General features: G+C 42.0%; 1 protein-coding gene across 1 annotated transcript in view; it reads left to right on the forward strand.

The window, feature by feature from the left end:
• Window positions 1-22,619, forward strand: part of si:dkey-256h2.1 (uncharacterized protein LOC337520 homolog) — a 203,331-nt gene that overhangs the window by 15,437 nt on the left and 165,275 nt on the right. The window contains exon 2 of the mRNA XM_063043813.1: window positions 12,904-13,061. Coding sequence (XP_062899883.1) covers window positions 12,904-13,061 — 158 coding nt within the window. The remainder of the gene's footprint in view (window positions 1-12,903; window positions 13,062-22,619) is intronic.

Below are 22,619 nucleotides of genomic sequence, written 5' to 3' on the forward strand. Positions count from 1 at the left end.
AGGGGATCTCCCATCCACTGCTACCAACCTTATAGTTCCCACACCCTGCACTTCCCGTTTCTACCTCCCACCCAAGATCCACAAACCTGCCTGTCCTGGCCGACCTATTGTCTCAGCTTGCTCCTGCCCCACCGAACTCGTTTCTGCATACCTCGACACGGTTTTATCACCCCTTGTTCAATCCCTTCCGACCTATGTTCGTGACACTTCTCACGCTCTTAAACTTTTCGATGATTTTAAGTTCCCTGGCCCCCACCGCTTTATTTTCACCATGGATGTCCAGTCCTTATATACTTCCATCCCCCATCAGGAAGGTCTCAAAGCTCTACGCTTCTTTTTGGATTCCAGACCTAATCAGTTCCCCTCTACCACCACTCTGCTCCGTCTAGCGGAATTAGTCCTTACTCTTAATAATTTCTCCTTTGGCTCCTCCCACTTCCTCCAAACTAAAGGTGTAGCTATGGGCACCTAGCTATGCCTGCCTTTTTGTTGGGTTTGTGGAACAATCTATGTTCCGTGCCTATTCTGGTATCTGTCCCCCACTTTTCCTTCGCTAGATCGACGACTGCATTGGCGCTGCTTCCTGCACGCATGCAGAACTCGTTGACTTTATTAACTTTGCCTCCAACTTTCACCCTGCCCTCAAGTTTACCTGGTCCATTTCCGACACCTCCCTCCCCTTTCTAGATCTTTCTGTCTCTGTCTCTGGAGACAGCTTATCCACTGATGTCTATGATAAGCCTACTGACTCTCACAGCTATCTGGACTATTCCTCTTCTCACCCTGTCTCATGCAAAAACGCCATCCCCTTCTCGCAATTCCTCTGTCTCCGCCGCATCTGCTCTCAGGATGAGGCTTTTCATTCTAGGACGAGGGAGATGTCTTCCTTTTTTAAAGAAAGGGGCTTCCCTTCCTCCACTATCAACTCTGCTCTTAAACGCATCTCCCCCATTTCACGTATATCTGCTCTCACTCCATCCTCCCACCACCCCACTAGGAATAGGGTTCCCCTGGTCCTCACCTACCACCCCACCAGCCTCCGGGTCCAACATATTATTCTCCGTAACTTCCGCCACCTCCAACGGGATCCCACCACTAAGCACATCTTTCCCTCCCCCCCCCTGCATTCCGCAGGGATCGCTCCCTACACAACTCCCTTGTCCATTCGTCCCCCCCATCCCTCCCCACTGATCTCCCTCCTGGCACTTATCCGTGTAAGTGGAACAAGTGCTACACATGCCCTTACACTTCCTCCCTTACCACCATTCAGGGCCCCAAACAGTCCTTCCAGGTGAGGCATCACTTCACCTGTGAGTCGACTGGGGTGATATACTGCGTCCGGTGCTCCCGATGTGGCCTTTTATATATTGGCAAGATCCGACGCAGACTGGGAGACCGCTTTGCTGAATATCTACGCTCTGTCCGCCAGAGAAAGCAGGATCTCCCAGTGGCCACACATTTTAATTCCACATCCCATTCCCATTCTGACATGTCTATCCACGGCCTCCTCTACTGTAAAGATGAAGCCACACTCAGGTTGGAGGAACAACACCTTATATTCCGTCTGGGTAGCCTCCAACCTGATGGCATGAACATCGACTTCTCTATCTTCCGCTAAGGCTCCACCTCCCCCTCGTACCCCATCTGTTACTCATTTTTATGCACACATTCTTTCTCTCACTCTCCTTTTTCTCCCTCTGTCCCTCTGAATATACCTCTTGCCCATCCTCTGGGTCACCCCCCCCTTTGTCTTTCTTCCTGGACCTCCTGTCCCATGATCCTCTCGTATCCCCTTTTGCCTATCACCTGTCCAGCTCTCGGCTCTATCCCTCCTCCTCCTGTCTTCTCCTATCATTTTGGATCTCCCCCTCCCCCTCCAACTTTCAAATCCCTTACTCACTCTTCCTTTAGTTAGTCCTGACGAAGGGTCGCGGCCTGAAACGTCGACTGCACCTCTTCCTATAGATGCTGCCTGGCCTGCTGCGTTCACCAGCAACTTTGATGTATGTTTGTTGTAGGTTTTCTAAAATTGACTCCTTCTACCTTAGGCCACGAACTTATCAATCACCACTCATATTTAATCAAAAACTGCTTTCCATACTTTGTTTTCCATACTTTCATAACCTATTAATCATCATAATAATTTTCCAAGTCTTCCCCGCCTTCCACATCTTCATCTGAACTTTCCACACTCTCTGAGGCGGATGCCTGGTTCTCACAGTCTGCCAGTCTACACATGTCAGTACACCTGAGGCCATTTGCAACACACATACATCTTGGGAGTGAACATTTATTTGGACAGTTACAGGCCAGTAGATCCAGGATGGTATGGGGTGCTGGCTGGCCTTCCATCCAGTGCACCACCGACTGTTCAGCTTCCTCTTCTCTCTCCATCTTCCATCCTCTGCCAACAGGGCTCGGCACTTGTGGATCCTTCTCCAGACATCACATACCAGCCTGGTAGTTGGCTTGCTGTGCATGTTTTGTTAAGCAGTCCTTGTATGGTGGGAGTTGATGACTTTCGATTTCACCTTTTTTGGCACAGAAAAGGTGATACCTGAGCTCATTGACCTTGGCGGTCGATGCTTTTGGGGCATACAGGAGACATATAAATGCCTCCAGTTTGTCCATCAGTTCTGGGGAGAGGTCCCATTCCTGACCCAACTCTAAGAATGTGTCCTGAGTTTCCCTGTTGCTGGTCAGAAGTTTTAGGGCACTTGTCTTTCCTTTGCCTGCAAAAGCGCTTACAGTGTCACATCCTGTATATGTGTGCAACCCGATGAGAGCCCTGCAAACCTCTATGCCAACAGTGGCAGCAACCTTCCTGATGTCTACAAGCCTTGTATGGGTTCTGGTGCCACACTTCTGGAACAATGGGGCCTCAATCTTGTCACAAAATGCTAAAGACATGATAAAGACATCTGTGTCTTCTGAGTAGATCACTACAGATTGGTATCCCTCTCTTGTTGCATGGGCCGCATGGAGAAGTAGGCGGCCATCTGCTTCTTGTTGATACTGAAGAGCTGACACCTCCTCACTGTCTTGATTGTCTAACATTGATCATTCACAGTTGCATACAGAATCTTCTCCTGTAGCTTTGCTCTGCACTCTGCCTTCCTCCATTCATGGACTATGAAACTAATGAGACTATTTTTGTTATTGACTTTGGTCAGGAGGCTCCTCCACTGCCTCACCATCTGTGTGCCTGTGATACCTTGCAACTCATGACCAGTTTCTTCACCCCATACAGATCTGACACAATTCTTGATAGAGTTCTCCTTGTATGTGTTGAACACAACATCTATTCTGCTACTCTGACTGCCTTCCCTCAGAGCCATACCCAGAATTGTTGTGGCAACATCTCTGAAAGTAACTTGATCACCTTTCACTCTTTGGACCAAGTTCATTCCATCAACCACTGTAGCAGAGTTTCCTGGGAGTTGCTGTTCTACTGCTACATTTTTCTGCAAGGTTGTGGCTAAAGTAGCTTTATTTGTCTTTCTCAGCGATCCTTCTGGTGTGGACAGGGCCAGATATGTGATGAAGTTTGATCTATGATCTTGTTGAAATTGGTTGCCTTGGCCCTCCAAACTTTGTGTTCCCTCTGTAGAGTTTGATTTTCCAGGGCAATGTCCCTTAATGATACACTTTCAGGAACCATTAACAATTTTCCTTTGTCATCTGGAAATATAGCTGCTGAATTGCCCAGCTCAGATTCCAGTTTCCTACGAATGTGCTTTCTTGTAGAATCTTGCAGGAGTATAACTCCACCAGATAGCATGAAAGATTCAAGTTTCGTGACCAAAGAAGTGACTTGTACAATCATCTTGTTGGGTATGATATCAGTTCTGATATACTTGAGAAGGTCTTTATAGGCTTCCCTTTCAATTCTTTTATACAGTTCATCACCATCTGCTTCATCATCTTTCTCTTTGTACTCAGGTTCCTTTTTCTTGATTCTGGTATAATCCTTATAGCCTGAAATATGATAGTGGGCTTCTGCAGCAACTATGTCTCTGCTTGTTACTGCTAGAATCTTTTCATCTTCCTTTTGGGTTGCACATTCCTGTAGTGTTTGGTCAGCTCTGAGTTGTACAGCTTGTGTAAGCTTTTTAGGTGACTTGAAGCCATTCAGAAATTTCACTTTATTACAAAAAATGCTGATTTGATCTTACACCCTTGCTTCTGATGAAGATCTCCTACTTGGCCTTTTTGATGTACAGGTATTCTCACCAGCTTCATCAGTAATGCTTTCCTTGGCTTTCCTTTTCAGAGTCTCTTAAGTCTCTCTTCATGGTGAAGAGGCTTCGTCATTTTCGGTGATAGTAGATTCTTTGGATCTCTTTTTCTCCAAGTTCTTTAGCAACGTCTAAAATAGGGGCATAGTTTCTCACTTTGGCTGCTTCAAGTAATGTTTTCCAGGATTCATAGTCTTGAGGACTAACTAAATGGTCATCATCTTCTTTTGATGTTTTTTGGTGTATGATACACTGCTTCTTAATAGATTCTTTGTGCTTATGGCTCTCCATTCTGAAGCAAAGTGATTCAGCTACTCCAGATCTAAATCTACTCTACTCTTCCCTCTCCTCTATTGTGCAGGGCTATCCCACCACCACAGTACCTGAAACAGAAAAAAATCACATTAACATTGCTGGTGGAAAAAGCACCTGCTGCAAAGGTGATATATAAGGCATCTGTTAGTCTTGTGAGACCATGGATCTGTGCCTGGAAAGTCTTCACTCTTCAAGGCGCAGGCTTGGGCAAGGTTGTATGGAAGACCAGCAGTTGCCCATGCTGCAAGTCTCCCCTCTCCAGGACACCAATGTTGTCCAAGGGAAGGGCATTAGGACCCATATAGCTTGGCACCAGTGTTGTCGCAGAGCAATGTGTGATTAAGTGTTTTGCTCAAGGACACAACAGATTGCCTCGGCTGGGGTTCGAACTCACGACCTTCAGGTCGCTAGTCCAATGCCTTAACCACTTGGTCACGTGATATAAATGTATATATAAATGGTGATATATGAGATATAAATGTGAAGCGGAACATGAATACAGAAGTACATCTTATGTAATGTATAGTCACTGCGTTGTCACTGCCAGTAATAGATAACATTTGTAGAGATGCTAATTTTAACAACTTTTTTGAAAAACATATAGTCTGAGCTATATTCTCACCAATTTTCAAAGTCAAAGCATCAATAATAAGAGAGAACCATCAGTTTGAAGTAGAATGCTTTATTCTGTGCTATGTATAGTTTTGAAAATTGTGTTTTGGCATGGGGTTATAAATCGAGTGATAACACACAGAAAGCTACCACCGTTGCAAAGCTATCACATATTTTCTAGCACTAGGGGTGTATACCCTGCCAAAAATCAGTATAAGAATTATTCCCCACAGATGGTACCGGTGGCCCAAATTTGGGGTCCTGGCTCACGGACTAAACACCCAATCTAAAATAGGTGATCCTCCAGTGGGCTCATCCACAAGCTGCTCTAAAAGGCTATCTCGTAGACACTAGAAATTCTCCCTCCTGCAATCCAGCACTAACCTGATTTTCCCAATCTACCTGCATGTTGAAGTCTCCCATGACTATTGTAGCATTGCCCTTTTGGCATGCATTTTCTATCTCCCATTGTAATTTGTAGGCCATATCCTTACTACCGTTTGGAGGTCTGTATACAACTCCCATCAAGGTCCTTTTGCCCTTGTAGTTCCTTAGCTCTATCCACAGTGATTCAACACCTTCTGACCCTATGTCACCTCTTTCTAATGATAAGAGTTCGTTTTTTACCAACAGAGCAACGCCACCCCCTCTGCCTTCCTGATTATCCGTTCAACACAATGTGTATCCTTAGAGGTTAAGCTTGCAGCTATAATCTTTCAGCCGTGATTCCATGATCCCTACAACATCATACCTGCCAATCTTCAACTCTGCTGCAAGTTCATCGACCTTATTCCGTAACTGCGTGCATTCAGATATAACACCTTCAGTCCTGTATTCACTCTTTTCGATTTTATCGTACCATGCTCAACCTTTTGATTCCTAACTTTGTCTGTGGTCTTACCAACAACAGCCTCCACAACCTTTCCACTAACTGTTCTGGCTCTCTGGTTCCCATCTCATTGCAACTCTAGTTTAAAACCCACTGTGCAACTTTAACTAACCTTCCCGCTAGGATATTAGCCCCCCTCTAGTTCAGGTACAAACCATCCCTTTTGTACAGGTCCTACCTTCGCAAGAATTCCAAAAATCTTATGGCCTCCCCCCTACACTAACTCCTTAGCCACGCATTAAACTGTATAGTCTTCCTAGTTTTTGCCTCACTAGCACGTGGCACTGGTAGCAATCCTAAGATCACAACCCTGGAGGCCCTGGTCTTTAACTTAGCACCTAACTCCTTGAGCTCCTTTTGCAGAATCTCGCCATTCATCCTACCCATGTCATTGATACCTACATGGACTATAACACCCTCCCATTTAAGAATGCTGAGGATTTGATCCAAGTTATCCTGGACCCTGACACCCAGGATGCAATCTACCATCCAGGAATCTCATTCTCACCCACAGAACCTTCTGCCTATTCCCCTAACTAACTAATCCCCTAATATCACAGCGTGTCTCCTCTTCCCCCTTCCCGTCCTCATTAACCTGTGGTAAGTTTATTTGGCATTTAGATTGCAAATGCAGCATTATCTTGAAACAAAGAGGGAGGATGTGGTGTGCTGCTGTTGCTTCTTTTTGTGGTTCTGAGGAATGGAACAAATCATTCTGCAATTATGGCATTTAGCCATCATTGGGATGTCTTTTCCCATGGGGGTATCTAGACTTGTTCATACAGTGAAAAATTGGTTAAATTTGACGTTGCTTGTTGAGCAAATTTGGATAATTGTTGTAAAGAAAAGCTTATCTGCATATGTTCTAGAATTTCATAGTTCTTATTACTTGACCTGTTCTCCAAGTGTACTTGCCCAGGTAGAATCCATTCTAGTTTGTTGAGGGAAGCAAGGGTGAAAATTTCTGTATGACCATAATGCCAGCAGATTGGTGGGTTGCAGTTGCTAGATTTTTTTTGTTCAGAAAGGAGTGTAAGATAAATCAGACAAGTACTATCAGCCTAACACTGGTATTGTGGAAATTTAGAGGTATTAGTCTGGGACAAAGGAATTGAATCTTAAGAAAAATATACAGTAGATAATTTGAAAACTACCATCATTTGTAAAATAAAAATATGTAAATGGTTATATTTGATTAACGAACTCACAGAGGATTTTCTAGTAAATTTCAGGCTCTTGGAACTTAAAGGGCGGTAGCCACGTAGGTAGATGGACAGGTACGAGACCTGTGCAAGATAGATGGATTGCATGTGAACCAGAGGGGGATCAATATTCCAGCAGTTAAATTTGCTTTTGTGACCGGGGAGGGTTTAACCTACATTAGCTGGGGGTAGGACTTGAGAGAGTGAAATCATTGAGAAGGCAGGTATGTGCAGCAACCAAAGAGCATAAGCCTAGCGATCAGTGTAGCCATGTTTACAGTAACAGGACAGATAGCAGCCATGCTTTAAATCACATCTGTGTCAATGTATGTACTTTAACAGATAAGCAGACAACCTGAGGGTGTGAATTGTCCCTAGGGACTGGGATATTACAGATGAGCAACTCAATGTTTTCAGATATTGAAACAACAGGTAGGAGTGGAGGGGGTGTTGCCTTTTTAATAAAGAGGACATAGCAGCAGTTCTTAGAGACTATATTCTTGAGATTATCTAGCAATACCATTTGGGTATGGCCGACTGGTGGTGCAGTGGCATCAGCACCGGAGTTCAGAGCGAAGGCTCCTGAGTTCGAATGCAAGTCAGGCCACTTCCCGAGCACGCTTTCCATCCATGCCGGGTTGAGCGTCGAGCTAGCCACTCGGCCTCATAAAAAACAAAGGTCGAGTCAGGAACGTTCATATCGTGACCCGGTTAATCTGAAAGGAGACCAATCCTGACACTACGTGCCAGACAAGAATGGCTGACTGTCTGGTGCGACACGCTAGGAAGGACCATTTGGGTAGCACTTAGAAATAAGAAGGAATGGTCACTTTGGAAGGTTATATAATGGACCCCCCAGTAGTCAGTAGGAACTAGAGGAGTAGGTGTATCAATAAATTGCATGTAGTTATGAGAAAAGTAGAGTAGTGCTCGTGGGAGATTTCAATTTTCCCAGTATTGACTGGCCATCCAGAGTCCAAAGGGTGTGGAGGGAAAATTTTTGTGCTGTGTTCCAGTTGGTGATGTCACACATTATATAGAGGAACCTACTACTCAGGAATGAACAATGTTGTACCTCCTGTTTGGGAACAAGGTAGGCTAAGTAACTGCACTAACATTTGGGGAACACTTTAGGTCCAGTGATCACAATTCTTTTAGTTTTGAAATAGTTTTGGAAAAAAGATAGAACGGGTCCACATGTTAAATTCCTGAACTGGAACAGGGCCAGTTTCGAGGGCAGTATCTAGATGGGGTCGAATAGGAGATTCTATTTAAAGGTAAAGGAACAGTTGGCAAGTGGGAGGCTTTCAACAGGGTCATATCAAGAGTCTAGGGACAATATGTTCACGGTGGGTTGAAGGGTAGATTTACCAAGTTCAGGAAATCCTGGCTGATGAGAGATATCGAGTCTCTAGTCAGGAAAAAGAAGAAAGCGTATATCACTTTTGGTCACCGTGATACAAATGAATTCCTTGACAAATATATAAAAAGCTTAAGAGGGAAGTTGAAAGTTCAAAATAAATTTATTAAAGTACATACACTATATGTCACCGTATACAACCCTGAGATTCAGGATCTGGAGGGCAAAAAGAGGGTACGAGATGGATTTGGCAGGCAGGGTTGAAGATAATCCTAAGAGGTTCTTCAGTTACATTAACTGTAAAAGATTGACTAGGAAGAGGCGAGGTCCTCTTAAAGACTTATGCCTGGAGCTGTAAGAAATGGCCAAGATTTTTAATGTGTACCTTTCTTCATGCCAAGAAAATGAAGGTAATAAGTAGAGAGGTCTTGAAACACATATATATTATGGGGAAGGAGGTATTTGCACCTTTGAAGCACATTAAGGTGTGCAAACCCTCAGGACCTGACCAAGTGCACTCCAGGCCAGATAGGAAATCGGGAAAGCCCTTATAGAGATAATTGCTTCATCATTAGCCACCAGCAAAGTTCCAGAGGACTGAACACCAGTTAATGTTTTTCAATTGTTCAAGGGTAGCAAGGACAGGTCAGATATCTACAGGCTGATGATCCTGACTTGAGCTGTAAGAATATTACTGGAGGGAACTCTGAGGGACAAGGTCTACCATCACTTGGATAGTTAAAGCTTAATTAGGGATAATCAGCATGGTTTTGTGCATAGGAGGTCATGTCTGAGGAAACTTCTGAGTTTTCTGAAGAGGTATAAGAAAATGTATAATGGTAGGGTAGTGGATGTTGTTCATTTGGACTTTGTCAGCCCTTGACAAAGTCCTGCATAGCAGGTTGATCTGGAAGGTTAGGACACATGGATTCAGGGGGAGCTAGCAAGATGGATTCAGAATTAGCCTGATGGTAGGAAGAGTGATGGAATGGCAGATGGATTTCAATTTAGGTGACTCTGAATGAAGATTTTGGACCTTCAAACCAAGATAGGACCTACACAGTGATTAGCAGGGCACTGGTGAGTGTTGTAGAACAGAGACACCTGGCAGTACAAGTGCACAGTTTGCTGAAATGTGTCATACAATAGGCAGGGTAGTGAAGAAGGTGTTTAGCATGTTGGCCTTCATCAGTCAGGCCATCATGTTTATGAGTCAGGACAATATGTTGCAGTTATGGAAGTCACTGGTCTAACAGCACTTTGAGCATTGTGTACAGTTTCAGTTATCCTCTTATAGAAAAAGACATTGTCAAGCTGGAGAGGGTGCAGAAGAGATTTATGAGGATTCTGCCTGGACTAGATGGCCTGAGATAGAGGGCGAGATTGTCTATGATGCGTACTTATTCCAGGGAGTGGAGAAGAATTAGGGGAGACCTCGTAGTAGTTTAAAATCATGATAAGGATAAGATAGATGGTCATAGTTTTTCCCCCAGAGTTGGGAAGTCTAAAATTAGATGGGACAAGAACAATAAAAGAGGGGAGAGATTTAAAAGATACCTGAGAGGTAGTTTCTTTACACAGAGGGTAGTGAGAACTTGGAATGAGCTGCCAGAAGAAGTGGTTGAAGTGGATACCGTGGCAACGTTTAAGAGGCATTTGAATAAGTACATGGAGGGGAAGGGCTTGGTGGCTTTGCATAGTAGGGGAATTAAGGGTGATGAGGAAAAGGCAGGTATGTGGAGATAAGTCCATGGCCAGATCATCCATGATCTTATTGAATGGTAGAGCAGGCTCGGCAGGCCAGAAGGCCTATTCCTGCTCCTATTTCTTATGTTATGGGCCAATTGCAGGGAACTGGGACTAGCAGGGAGACTGCTGTGGTCCACATGGATCAGAGGGGCTGAAGAGCCTGTTTCTATGCTATATTACTGTATGACTCCATGTCTATTCATTTATGACTTACAGCTTTTATTGTTTCTCTCCTGCTCTGCCACCTTCAACAAATCTTCCAAATCAAGTGAAGACCACTGCATTAAATGCATATCCTCCCCAAAGTTGAATCGTTGGTGCTTGGGTGAATACATGTTGAGACACACCATCAATGTTAAACCATCCTCCATCATGTTGAAGTGACCTGCTATTTGCCCTGATCCTGGTACTGATCCCATAATGCTATACATTTACTGTATCTTCCAATTGTCCAGCTCCACCTGCAACTAGTTAATTCCTGTTAGGAGGTCCATTGTTAGAAACAATCAGGTTGAGGTCAAACTATTTGACAATACTTTAATGTGTTTTGAGACAGAGCGCTTACTCATTTTCTGCTACCTATGTAACTTTATTTCAAGCTTTATGTGTGATCCTTGTCACTCTTGCTATGTTCTGTGCCTTCTATAAACTACCAGATCTCAGTTGCTTTTGATCAAGTTGAGCTAAATTGGTCATGGTCTTGCAGATTTCCATCTCTGCTTGTTTGTCTCCACATTCAACAGATTCTGTGAGGATGTTTCAGAGAAATAATATTCTGACAACAGATGTATGCTTATAGTTGTCTTGTATAGCAAGATCACTCTTTGCTTTATGGCTACAAACTGATGTAAATTTCTCCTTTTCTTCATATTGACTGTCATGTTCTTTAGTTTCTACAGTTCCCCTGGTTTTCCTGATTCTGCATTCAGTGTTTCAGTCCCGATGAATTCAACATACTTTTTAATTTGAATGCAATACTATTTCCATACTGTATGAAACACAATTTTATAGTCATAGCATTTTTAATTTCACACTTCTGGAAATTCAACAGGATTCTTATTTGCATTAAATTTAGGGAGAAGCAAATTTATCATTAACTGCTTTCAGGCATTTACATTAGCTTGGTGTTTTTTTTAGCAATGAGAAAAGCGATGGGGATAAATAATTAATGGAAAAACAGAAGGGTAAGGACCCATTAGCAAGTTGATTAGTAGGAATATCTTGGGAAGGATGTGGTGTTTTGAGATGGTCTAAAGCAGGGGTTCCCAACCTTTTTTATGCCATGGATGAATACCAATAAGCAAAGGGTTCATGGACCCTGGGTTGGAAACCCCTGGAAGGGACGGGAGTAGCTTTTGAGACTCCTGCTCCTCAGTTTTTTTTAATGTTGATACACTTTAGTTCCCTCAAATAAAATGGGAACAATAATATCCTTCCATCAATTCTTCTCGATCTTAGCATGTGTTCCACTTCTGATGGGAATGAAGATTTCCTCATCTTCAGTTCCAGACACCTTTCCTCAATGTTTGAGAAAGCTAAGATGGATTGGGACTGATGCATATTTTGACTCAAAACATCAACAATTCCTTTCCTCCCACTGATGTTGCTCACCTCACTGAGTTCTTCCAGCAGATACTTTGTTGCAATAAATTCCATTTTCTTTAATAAAGAAAAATATTCATCTAGGGCTTCATCACACACAGATTAGAGTAAGATATATTCACAAAGAGGGAAATATCAGAACAATTGAATGGAAAGGCAGATATGAAAAGGGATATGAGAGGAAAAAATATATAGTGTTAGCCAACATGCCATGAAAGAGGTTATTATATTTGGAATAGGTTCTTTCTTGTCACAGTTGGAATGATATACTGTATTGCATACTGTATATCAATAACACTGGGACTTTACTGGTGTCCTGAAATGACTGTTTGGGTTTACAAATAAAAAGAACCATATAAAATCCTTCTGTTGCAGATGCTGAATTGTAAAGATTTTCAGGTATCTTAATTGTCTAACGATTAATTGTAAAGTTTGATAAATGTATTTGTTTGGTGGATCGATAATGAAGAAATACACAGGGGAAAGAACTTCCACAAAGTTTAAAAATAAGCTTGATTAACAATTCTGCTTTACTTATCCTACCTCTCACCTTACACACTTTAACAAAATGTTTCTTGGCAAGATGATGGCAATTTCGTCTGCAGCTAAAGTTACTGGAAATATGAATGTTGTGTACCTGTTGTACGTGTACATCCTTTGTACTTTTTGTTCTTCTCCATTTCCCAGTGAATGTATCTTTGTTTCTGTCTTACTTTGCTAACATAATCCAAATCCTGAAATAATTGTTAAAATAATTAATTACATAGATTTGCTAGTCACTTAATTGTTATTAAGATTTTTTGTTTAGCTTAGATGTATATTTTGCTGTTTAAAAAGTGTAAAATGGCCACTCAATGTAATAACAATGACTTTTGAGCCTGATCAAATTACCAATACATGATGACTACATTCTTAGCATTGTTATATTCACCACAGAGTGAAGGACATCGAGCGAATTAAGGACTTGCTTTCTCGACTTCATTTTGTACCAGTTCCTGTGTTTGCTCTGGGTAACTGGATCCCTGCTGTCTTCTATTCCTGGAGATGTCAGGGGCTCAACTGTGGATTCTCTCAAGTCGTTTTCACTTCAGCAGGTATAACATACACTTTATGGACTGAAGTGCTTATGTTGAATGTTCATAATTATTTGGCACTGAAATAATTGAAAGATTTTGACAGTTTTAACTTTTTAAAGAGTGGTAGAGCACTACAGCACAGACACAGACCATGAGACATCATACTGTAGGAGCAGAGTTAGGCCACTCAGCCCATTGAGTCTGCCATGCCATTCCATCATGACTGATTTACTATCCCTCTCAACCCTATTCTCCTGCCTTCTCCTGTAACCTTTGATGCCATGAGTAATCAAGAAACTATCAGCCTCTGCTTTAAATATACTCAATGACTTAGCCTCCTTAGCCATCTGTGGGAAAGAATTCCACAGGTTCACTACACTCTGGCTAAAAAAATTCCTCCTTATCTCTGTTCTAAATGGACATCCTTCTATTCTGAGGCAGTGCCCTTGGTCCTAGACTCCTCCACTATAGGAAACATCCTCTCCACATCTATCTTATATAGGCCTTTCAATATTTTATAGATTTCAATAAGATCCCATTCATTCTTCTAAACTCCAGCAAGTTTAGGTCCGGAAACATCCAACTCTCCTCATACGTTAACCCTTTCATTCTCAGAATCATTCTCCTGAACAACCTCTGGACCCTCATCTTTTTTTAGATAAGGGTCCCAAAACTACATCCTTGCTTTTATGTTCTAGTCCTCTTGAAATGATTGCTAACATTCAATTTGCCTTCCTTAACACTGACTCAATCTGCAAGTTAACCTTTAGGGAATCCTGTAGAAGGATTCTCAAGACCCTTTGCATCTCTAATTTCTGAATTTTCTCCCTGTTTAGAAAACAGTCTTCGCCTTTACTCCGTCTACCAAAGTACATGACCATACACTCCCATACACTATGAATGAATGACATATAACATGTACAGAAGCAGTTCCAACGCATAGTGCCATTAATCACACACAGCCGAGCAAAAAAGGCCCCATTTATTGCCACTCTTTGCCTCCTGCCCGTCTGTCCATGCTAGTACCTTTCCCATAATTCCATGGGCTCTGATTTTGTCTTGTAGACTAATGTGTGGCACCTTATCAAAGACCTTTGAAAATCCAAGTAAACAACATCCACTGACTCCCTTTTGTCTATCTTGCTTGATATTTTCTCAAAGAATTCCAACAGATTTGTCAGGCAAGGTTTACCCTTAGGAAAACCATGCCGACATTGGCCTATTTTATCACGTGCCTCCAAGTACCCTAACCCTCATCTTTAATAATGGACCCCAACATATTCCCAAACACTGTCAGGCTAGCAGGCCTATAATTTCCATCTTCTGCCTCCCTCCCTTCTTAAAGAGTGAAGTGATATGTGCAATTTTCCTACCCTCCAGAACCATTCCAGAATCTAATGATTCTTGAAAGATCATTACTAAAGACTCCACAATCTCTTCAGCTACCTTTCAGAACCCTGGGGTGTAGTCCATCTGGTCCAGGTGACTTATCTACCTTCAGACCTTTCAGTTTCCCAAGGACCTTCTCTTTAGTAATAGCAGCTACACTCACTTCTGCTGCCTGACACTCTCGTTTGTTTTTATGCTGTCTTTGACTTCCCTTGTCATCCATAGTTGTTCATCCTCCCTTTAGAATACTTCTTTGGGATGTATCTATCCTGTGCCTTCTGAATTGCTCCCAGAAACTCCAGCATTGCTGTTTTACAGTCATTCCTGCTAGTATCCTCTTCCAATCAAACCTTTGGCCAGCTCCTCTCTCATGCTTCTGTAATCCCCTTTACTCCATAAATCTGATTTTAACTTCTCCCTCTCAAACTGCAGGGTGAATTCTATCATATTATGATCACTTCCTCTAAAGGGTTCCTTAAGTCCATAAGCCCATAAGATATAAGAGTAGAATTAGGCCATTTGGCCCATTGAGTTTGCTCCACCATTTCATCATGGCTGATCCAATTCCCTCTCAGCTCCAATCTCCTGCCTTCTCCCCTTGTCCCTTCTTGCCCCGACTAATAAAGAAACTATCAACCTCTGCCTTACAAATACCCAATGACTTGGCCTCCACAGCTGCCTTTGGCAACAAATTCCACAGATTCATCTCACTTTGGTTAAAGAAATTTCTCTTCATCTCCATTCTAAATGGATGTTCCTCTGTTCTGAGGCTGTGTCCTCTGGTCTTAGGTTCCCCCACCATAGGAAATATCCTCTCCACATTCACTTTATTGAGGTCTTTCAATTTTCGATAGGTTTCGATGAAATTCCCCCTCATTTTTCTGAATTCCAGTGAGTACAGGCCCAGAGCCATCAAGTACCCCTTGTATGATAAGCCTTTCAATACCAAAACCATTTTAGTGAACCTCCTTTGAACCCTCTCCAATGTCAGCACATGAAGAGACCCAAAACTGCTCACATTTCTCCAAGTGAGGTCTCAGCAGTGCCTTATAAATTCTCAACATTACATCCATGCTTTTATTATGTAGTCAACATTACATCCTTGCTTTTATATTCTTAGGGTTCCTTTACCTTGAGCTCCCTAATCAAGTCTGGTTCTTTACACAGCATCCACTCCAGAATTGCCTTTCTCCTAGTGGGCTCAACCACTAGTTGCTCTAAAAAGCCATCTCGTAAGCATTCTACAAATTCCCACTCTTGGAATCCAGCACCAACTGGATTTTCCCAATCTACCTACATATTGAAATCCCCCATGACTATCGTAACATTGCCATTTTTACATGCTTCTTCTGTCTCCCATTGTAATTTGTATCCCACATACCCAACTGTTTGAAGGCCTGTATATGACTCCCATCAGGGTCTTTTTACCCTTGCAGTTTCCTAACCCTACCCACAACAATTTTTACATCTTCCAATCCTTTGTCACCTCTTTCTAAGGACTTGATTTCATTTTTTTACAAACAGAGCCACGCCACCCCCTCTGCCTTCTTGCTTGACTTTTTGATACAATGTGTTTCCTTGGATGTTAAGCCCCCAACTATGATCATCTTTCAGCTATGACTCAGTGATGCCCACAATGTCATACCTGCCAATCTCTAAGTACGCTACAAGATCATCTACTTTATTCTGTATACTGTGTGCATTAAAATATAAAGCACCTTTAGTCCTGCAATCATCACCCTTTTCAATTTTGCTTTTGACAAAAAAGCCTTGCAGAGGGTGGTTAGGGGAGCAGAGAAGGTTACTGGGGTCTCCCTACCTTCTGTCCAAGACCTCTTTCGGAGTCAATGCCTCCAGAAGACACGGTCCGTCATTAAAGACCCCTCACACCCTCTCCATGAACTGTTTGTTCTTCTGCCATCAGACAAACGTTACAGGAGCATCAAAACTAAAACCACAAGGCTATGAAACAGCTTCCTCCCACAGGCAGTCAGACTGCTAAATAGCTGCTCTACCTGACTCTGCTTTGGACACTTTTAACTTGCACTGAACACTTATAACTTGATTATAACTGACATGTGGCTGTTGTGTTTTACTATTTATCGTTAAGTTTCTTATTTAGTGTTGCGTTTGTTATGTTATGATTGCACTGCTCCTGGGAAACGCTGTCTCATTCTGCCCTACAGAGCTGATGTACGGTTAGAATGACAATAAAGTTTTTGAATCTTGAATCTTGAATCTTGCCTCCATGTTACACTTCAACTCATCCTACTGACTGGAATTTTAGCCTCACTGTCTCACGACACACTGCACTTACTTGTACAGCAACTGCCCTATCCTCTGCCCTATCTGGTTCCCATCCCCTTGCCAAATTAATTTAAACCCTCCCCAACAACTTTAGCAAACCTGCCCACAAGGATATTGCTCCCCCTTGGGTTCAGGTGTAATCCAACCATCTGACCATAAGACATAGGAGGAGAATTAGGCCATTCAGCCCATCGAGTCTACTCTGCCATTCCACCAGTTCATCTTTAGACTGTGAGAGAAAAACAGAGCACCTGGAGGAAACCTACACAGTTACTGGGAAAACGTACAAACTCTTGATAGGCAGCTGTAGGAATTGAACCCCAGTTGCTGGTACCGTAAAGCATTGTGCTAACTACTATACAACCTCAGTTCTATAGACTTTAGTCCATCTCTCAAGTAAATACAGATGCAAAAAAAAAAATCCATTTAAGATCGCCCCCATATTTTCATTATCCTATTATTCTATAGACTATAAGTAAAAACATTAAATTGAGTGCATTATAAAAGCTCATTAAATTTAGAAAACTAAACATCTCATCCCAACTCATTCTAAGTTATTGAAATAGTTAAGGCATAGCTAACTGATACAATAACTTCAATAATGAAAATGCTATTTGTTTTTAGAATGACAAGTGTTTACATATATTCAGGAGCTATCTTTCCCTTACAACTTCAATCCATGTAACATTAATTCAAAATTTTTATGGAATAATTTAAAGCATAAAAAACTTTCATATTTCAGATGTCTTGCTGCTCATGTTTCATACATTGTAATGTAATTTTTTTTCAGTTCACCTTGTTTAAATTGCACTGGGATTTGCAGTTTCACTCCATCTCTGCACAAAAGATTTTTCATTTCCCTTGATAACTTACCCAATCCTAGCACTCTGTTTGTCAATACCCATTGCTTCCGATAAGCTATTTCATAGTTTCCTTGCTTCTACCTTTAAGACTTAGTTTCCTATCAATTTCTTACTTTCTTCCCCAACCATTCCCCTGATATAGTAGATCTGTCACCAATATACTGTGTATGATTGCTTTTCGTCTGCTACCAAAATGAGTTTAGCCACCTGGAGACATCTCTTTCTCAACAATGCAATGATGCATTTTTTTCTCTCAAGGTCTAGGACTTTCAGCTGCTTATTTTCCCTTCTTCCCTTGTTCCAGACTAAACTTGTATTATTCTGTAGCATTTCTTTCATTACCCTTCAACTGGAAGTTTATTTCCTCCATGAAATCTGCTGGTTTATCCATTATGTTCCCAATAGAAATTCTGACCATAAGGCTACTTTTCGGTTACAAAAGTCCAGAAATCGGTCAGTGCTTGCAATGATATATTAAACTGTTGGTAAATGGCATGCCAATTATGTTCTTGGACAAGGAGGGGTGGAAGCAAATTCCTTTAATATTTTAAGGTAATGGGAGATAGTTAAGCAAGTGGGTGAAATGTCACTACAGGTGAACATGAGTACAGAGCTGAGGTTACAATAAGATCAACCAAGGTCTTACTGTAAAGTAGAGAAGGCACCTGGAATTAAGTGCCTCTTCCTGATAGCAATTGTTTATCAGTACATATTCCCACCAGTGACTTCTTTCTCTTGCTATTTATTATGAAGTTAATAATAAATAACCTGACTTTATTTCCATGTGTACAAGTCCAGTGAAGTTCAAGTATAATGAAAAATGTGATTGTAGCAGCAACACAGGCATTTAGGTATTGACAATGCACAAAGTTCAAAGTAAAGTTTATTTTCAAACTACATTTACTGCCACCATATATAACTCTTTCTTGTGAGCATCCTCAACAAATAGAACCATAGAACCATAGAAACTACAGCACAGAAACAGGCCCTTTGGCCCTTCTTGGCTGTGCCGAACCATTTTCTGCCTAGTCCCACTGACCTGCACACGGACCATATCCCTCCATACACCTCCCATCCATGTATCTGTCCAATTTATTCTTAAATGTTAAAAAAGAACCCGCATTTACCACCTCGTCTGGCAGCTCATTCCATACTCCCACCACTCTCTGTGTGAAGAAGCCCCCCCTAATGTTCCCTTTAAACTTTTCCCCCCTCACCCTTAACCCATGTCCTCTGGTTTTTTTCTCCTCTTGCCTCAGTGGAAAAAGCTTGCTTGCATTCACTCTATCTATACCCATCATAATTTTATATATCTCTATCCAATCTCCCCTCATTCTTCTACGCTCCAGGGAATAAAGTCCTAACCTATTCAACCTTGCTCTGTAACTGAGTTTCTCAAGTCCCGGCAACATCCTTGTAAACCTTCTCTGCACTCTTTCAACCTTATTTATATCCTTCCTGTAATTTGGTGACCAAAACTGAACACAATACTCCAGATTCGGCCTCACCAATGCCTTATACAACCTCATCATAACATTCCAGCTCTTATACTCAATACTTTGATTAATAAAGGCCAATGTACCAAAAGCTCTTTTTACGACCCTATCTACCTATGACGACACTTTTAGGGAATTTTGTATCTGTATTCCCAGATCCCTCTGTTCCACTGCACTCCTCAGTGCCTTACCATTAACCCTGTATGTTCTACGTTGGTTTGTCCTTCCAACGTGCAATACCTCACACTTGTCTGTATTAAACTCCATCTGCCATTTTTCAGCCCAATTTTCCAGCTGGTCCAAGTCCCTCTGCAGGCTCTGAAAACCTTCCTCACTGTCTACTACACCTCCAATCTTTGTATCATCAGCAAACTTGCTGATCCATTTTACCACATTATCATCCAGATCATTGATATAGATGACAAATAGCAATGGACCCAGCACTGATCCCTGTAGCACACCACTAGTCACAGGCCTCCACTCAGAGAAGCAATTCTCTACCACCACTCTCTGGCTTCTTCCATTGAGCCAATGTCTAATCCAATTTACCACCTCTCCATGTATACCTAGCGACTGAATTTTCCTAACTAACCTCCCATGCAGGACCTTGTCAAAGGCTTTACTGAAGTCCATGTAGACAATATCCACTGTCTTCCCTTCATCCACTTTCCTGGTAACCTCCTCGAAAAATTCCAACAGATTGGTCAAACATGACCTACCAGGCACAAAGCCATGTTGACTCTCCCTAATAAGCCCCTGTCCATCCAAATGCTTGTAGATTCTGTCCCTTAGTACTCCCTCCAATAACTTACCTACTACTGACGTTAAACTCACCGGCCTATAATTTCCCGGATTACTTTTCGATCCTTTTTTAAACAACGGAACAACATGAGCCACTCTCCAATCCTCGGGCACTTCACCCGTAGACAGCGACATTTTAAATATTTCTGCCAGGGCCCCCGCAATTTCAACACTAGTCTCCTTCAAGGTCCGAGGGAACACTCTGTCAGGTCCTGGCGATTTATCCACTTTAATTTTCCTCAAGACAGTAAGCACCTCCTCCTTTTCAATCTGTACAGTTTCCATGGTCTCACTACTTGATTCCCTCAATTCCATAGATTTCATGCCAGCTTCCTTAGTAAATACAGACGCAAAAAAACTTATTTAAGATCTCCCCCATTTCCTTTGGTTCCGCACAAAGCCGACCACTCTGATCTTCAAGAGGACCAATTTTATCCCTTACAATCCTTTTGCTCTTAATATACTTGTAAAAGCTCTTTGGATTATCCTTCACTTTGACTGCCAAGGCAACCTCATGTCTTCTTTTTGCCCTCCTGATTTCTTACTTAAGTATTTTCTTGCACTTCTTATACTCCTCAAGCACCTGATTTACCCCCTGTTTCCTATACATTTCATACAACTCTCTCTTCTTCTTTATCAGAGTTGCAATATCCCTTGAGAACCAAGGTTCCTTATTTCTATTCAATTTGCCTTTAATCCTGACAGGAACATACAAACTCTGCACTCTCAAAATTTCCCCTTTGAAGGCTTCCCACCTACCAATCACATCCTTGCCAGAGAACAACCTGTCCCAATCCACGCTTTTTAGATCCTTTCTCATTTCTTCAAATTTGGCCTTCTTCCAGTTCAGAACCTCAACCCTAGGACCAGATCTATCCTTGTCCATGATCAAATTGAAACTCATGGTGTTATAATCACTGGAACCAAAGTGCTCCCCTACACAGACTTCTGTCACTTGCCCTAATTTGTTTCCTAACAGGAGATCCAATCTATGGAATAATAACTATAACAGAATCAATGAAAGACGGCCCAACTGGGCGTTCAACCAGAGTGTAGAAGACAACAAACTGTGTAAATGCATAAAGAAAAAACAATAATAATAAATAAATAAGCTATAAATATCAGGAACATGAGATGAAGAGTCCTTGACAGTTGAGTCCATTGGTTATGGAACCATTTCAATGATTGGCAAATGAAGTTCAGTGAAGTCCCTTTGGTTCAAGAGCCTGATGGTTGAGGAGTAGTAACTGTTCCTGAACCTGTTGGTGTGAGTCCTGAAGTTCTTGTACCCTCTTCCTAATTGCAGCAGCAAGAAGAGAGCATGTCCTGGGTCTTTGGGATCGCTGATGATAGATGCTGCTTTCCTGTGACAGCATTTGATGTAGATGTGTTCAATGATTGGTAGGGATTTACTGTGATGGACTAGGCCAAAGTATCCATTAATTTTTGTAGGATTTTCTGTTTAAGGGCATTGGTGTTTCCATACCAGGCTGTGATGCAGTCAGTCAATATACTCTCCACTACACATTTACAGAAGTATGTCAAAGTTTTGGACCCTAATGCAAATCTACACAAACTCCTAAGGAAATTAGAGGCGCTGCTGTGCTTTCTTTGTAATTGTACTTATGTGCTGGGTAGGTCCTCTGAAATAGTAAATTCTAAGAATTTAAAGTGGTAATCCTCCCCACCTCTGATCTTCTGATGAAGACTGGCTCATGGGCCTCTGGTTTCCTTCCCCTGCAGTCTATAACCAGCTCCTTGGCCTTGCAGACCTTGAGTGAGAGGTTGTTGTTATGACATCACTCAGCCAGATTTTCAATATATAAATTATACAAGACTATTAAGAAAGAAAGGAAAAAACTGTACCAAAATAAGGCCGTAGTGCAAAAGGGAAACAGAGACAAGCCCATAGTAGTGCAAGAGATGGTCTGCAGTCAATGATATAGGTAAAAAACGGGATGAGGTCCTACAAGGTGAATTTAGGGAGTTAGGAGATAAACTAAAAAGTAGGACCACAAAGGTAATAATCTCTGGATTCCTACCAGTGCCACGTGCTAGTCAGAGTAGAAATAGGAGGATATTTCAGATGAATACGTGACTTGAAAAATGATGCAAGGGGGAGGGATTCAAATTTCTGGGGCATTGGAACCAGTTCTGAAGGAGGTGGGACCGGTGCGAACAGGTCAGTCTGCACCTGGGCTGGACTGGAAACAATGTCCTAAGGGGAGCGTTTGCTACTGTTGTTCAGGAGGATTTAATCTACTGTGGCAGGGGGATGGGAACAAGTGCAGAGAGATAGAGGGGTGTAAAATGAGGGTAGAAGCAAAAAGTAGTAAGGTGAAAAGTAAAAGTGGCAGGCTGGTAAATCCAGGGCAAAAATCAAAAAGGGCCACTTTTCAACATAATTGTATAAGGGCTAAGAGTGTTGTAAAAGCAAGCCTGAAGGCTTTGTGTGTCAATGCAAGGAGCATTCGTAACAAGGTGGATGAATTGAATGTGCGGATAGTTATTAATGAATATGATATAGTTGGAATCACAGAGACATGGCTCCAGGGTGACCAAGAATGGGAGCTCAACATTCAGGGATATTCAATATTCAGGAGGGATAGACATGAAAGAAAAGGAGGTGGGGTGGCATTGCTGGTTAGAGAGGAGATTAACACAATAGAAAGGAAGGACATTAGCCGGGAGGATGTGGGATTGATATGGGTAGAGCTGCA

This window comes from Mobula hypostoma, chromosome 3 (genome assembly GCF_963921235.1).
Source record: "Mobula hypostoma chromosome 3, sMobHyp1.1, whole genome shotgun sequence".
Lineage (NCBI taxonomy): Eukaryota > Metazoa > Chordata > Chondrichthyes > Myliobatiformes > Myliobatidae > Mobula > Mobula hypostoma.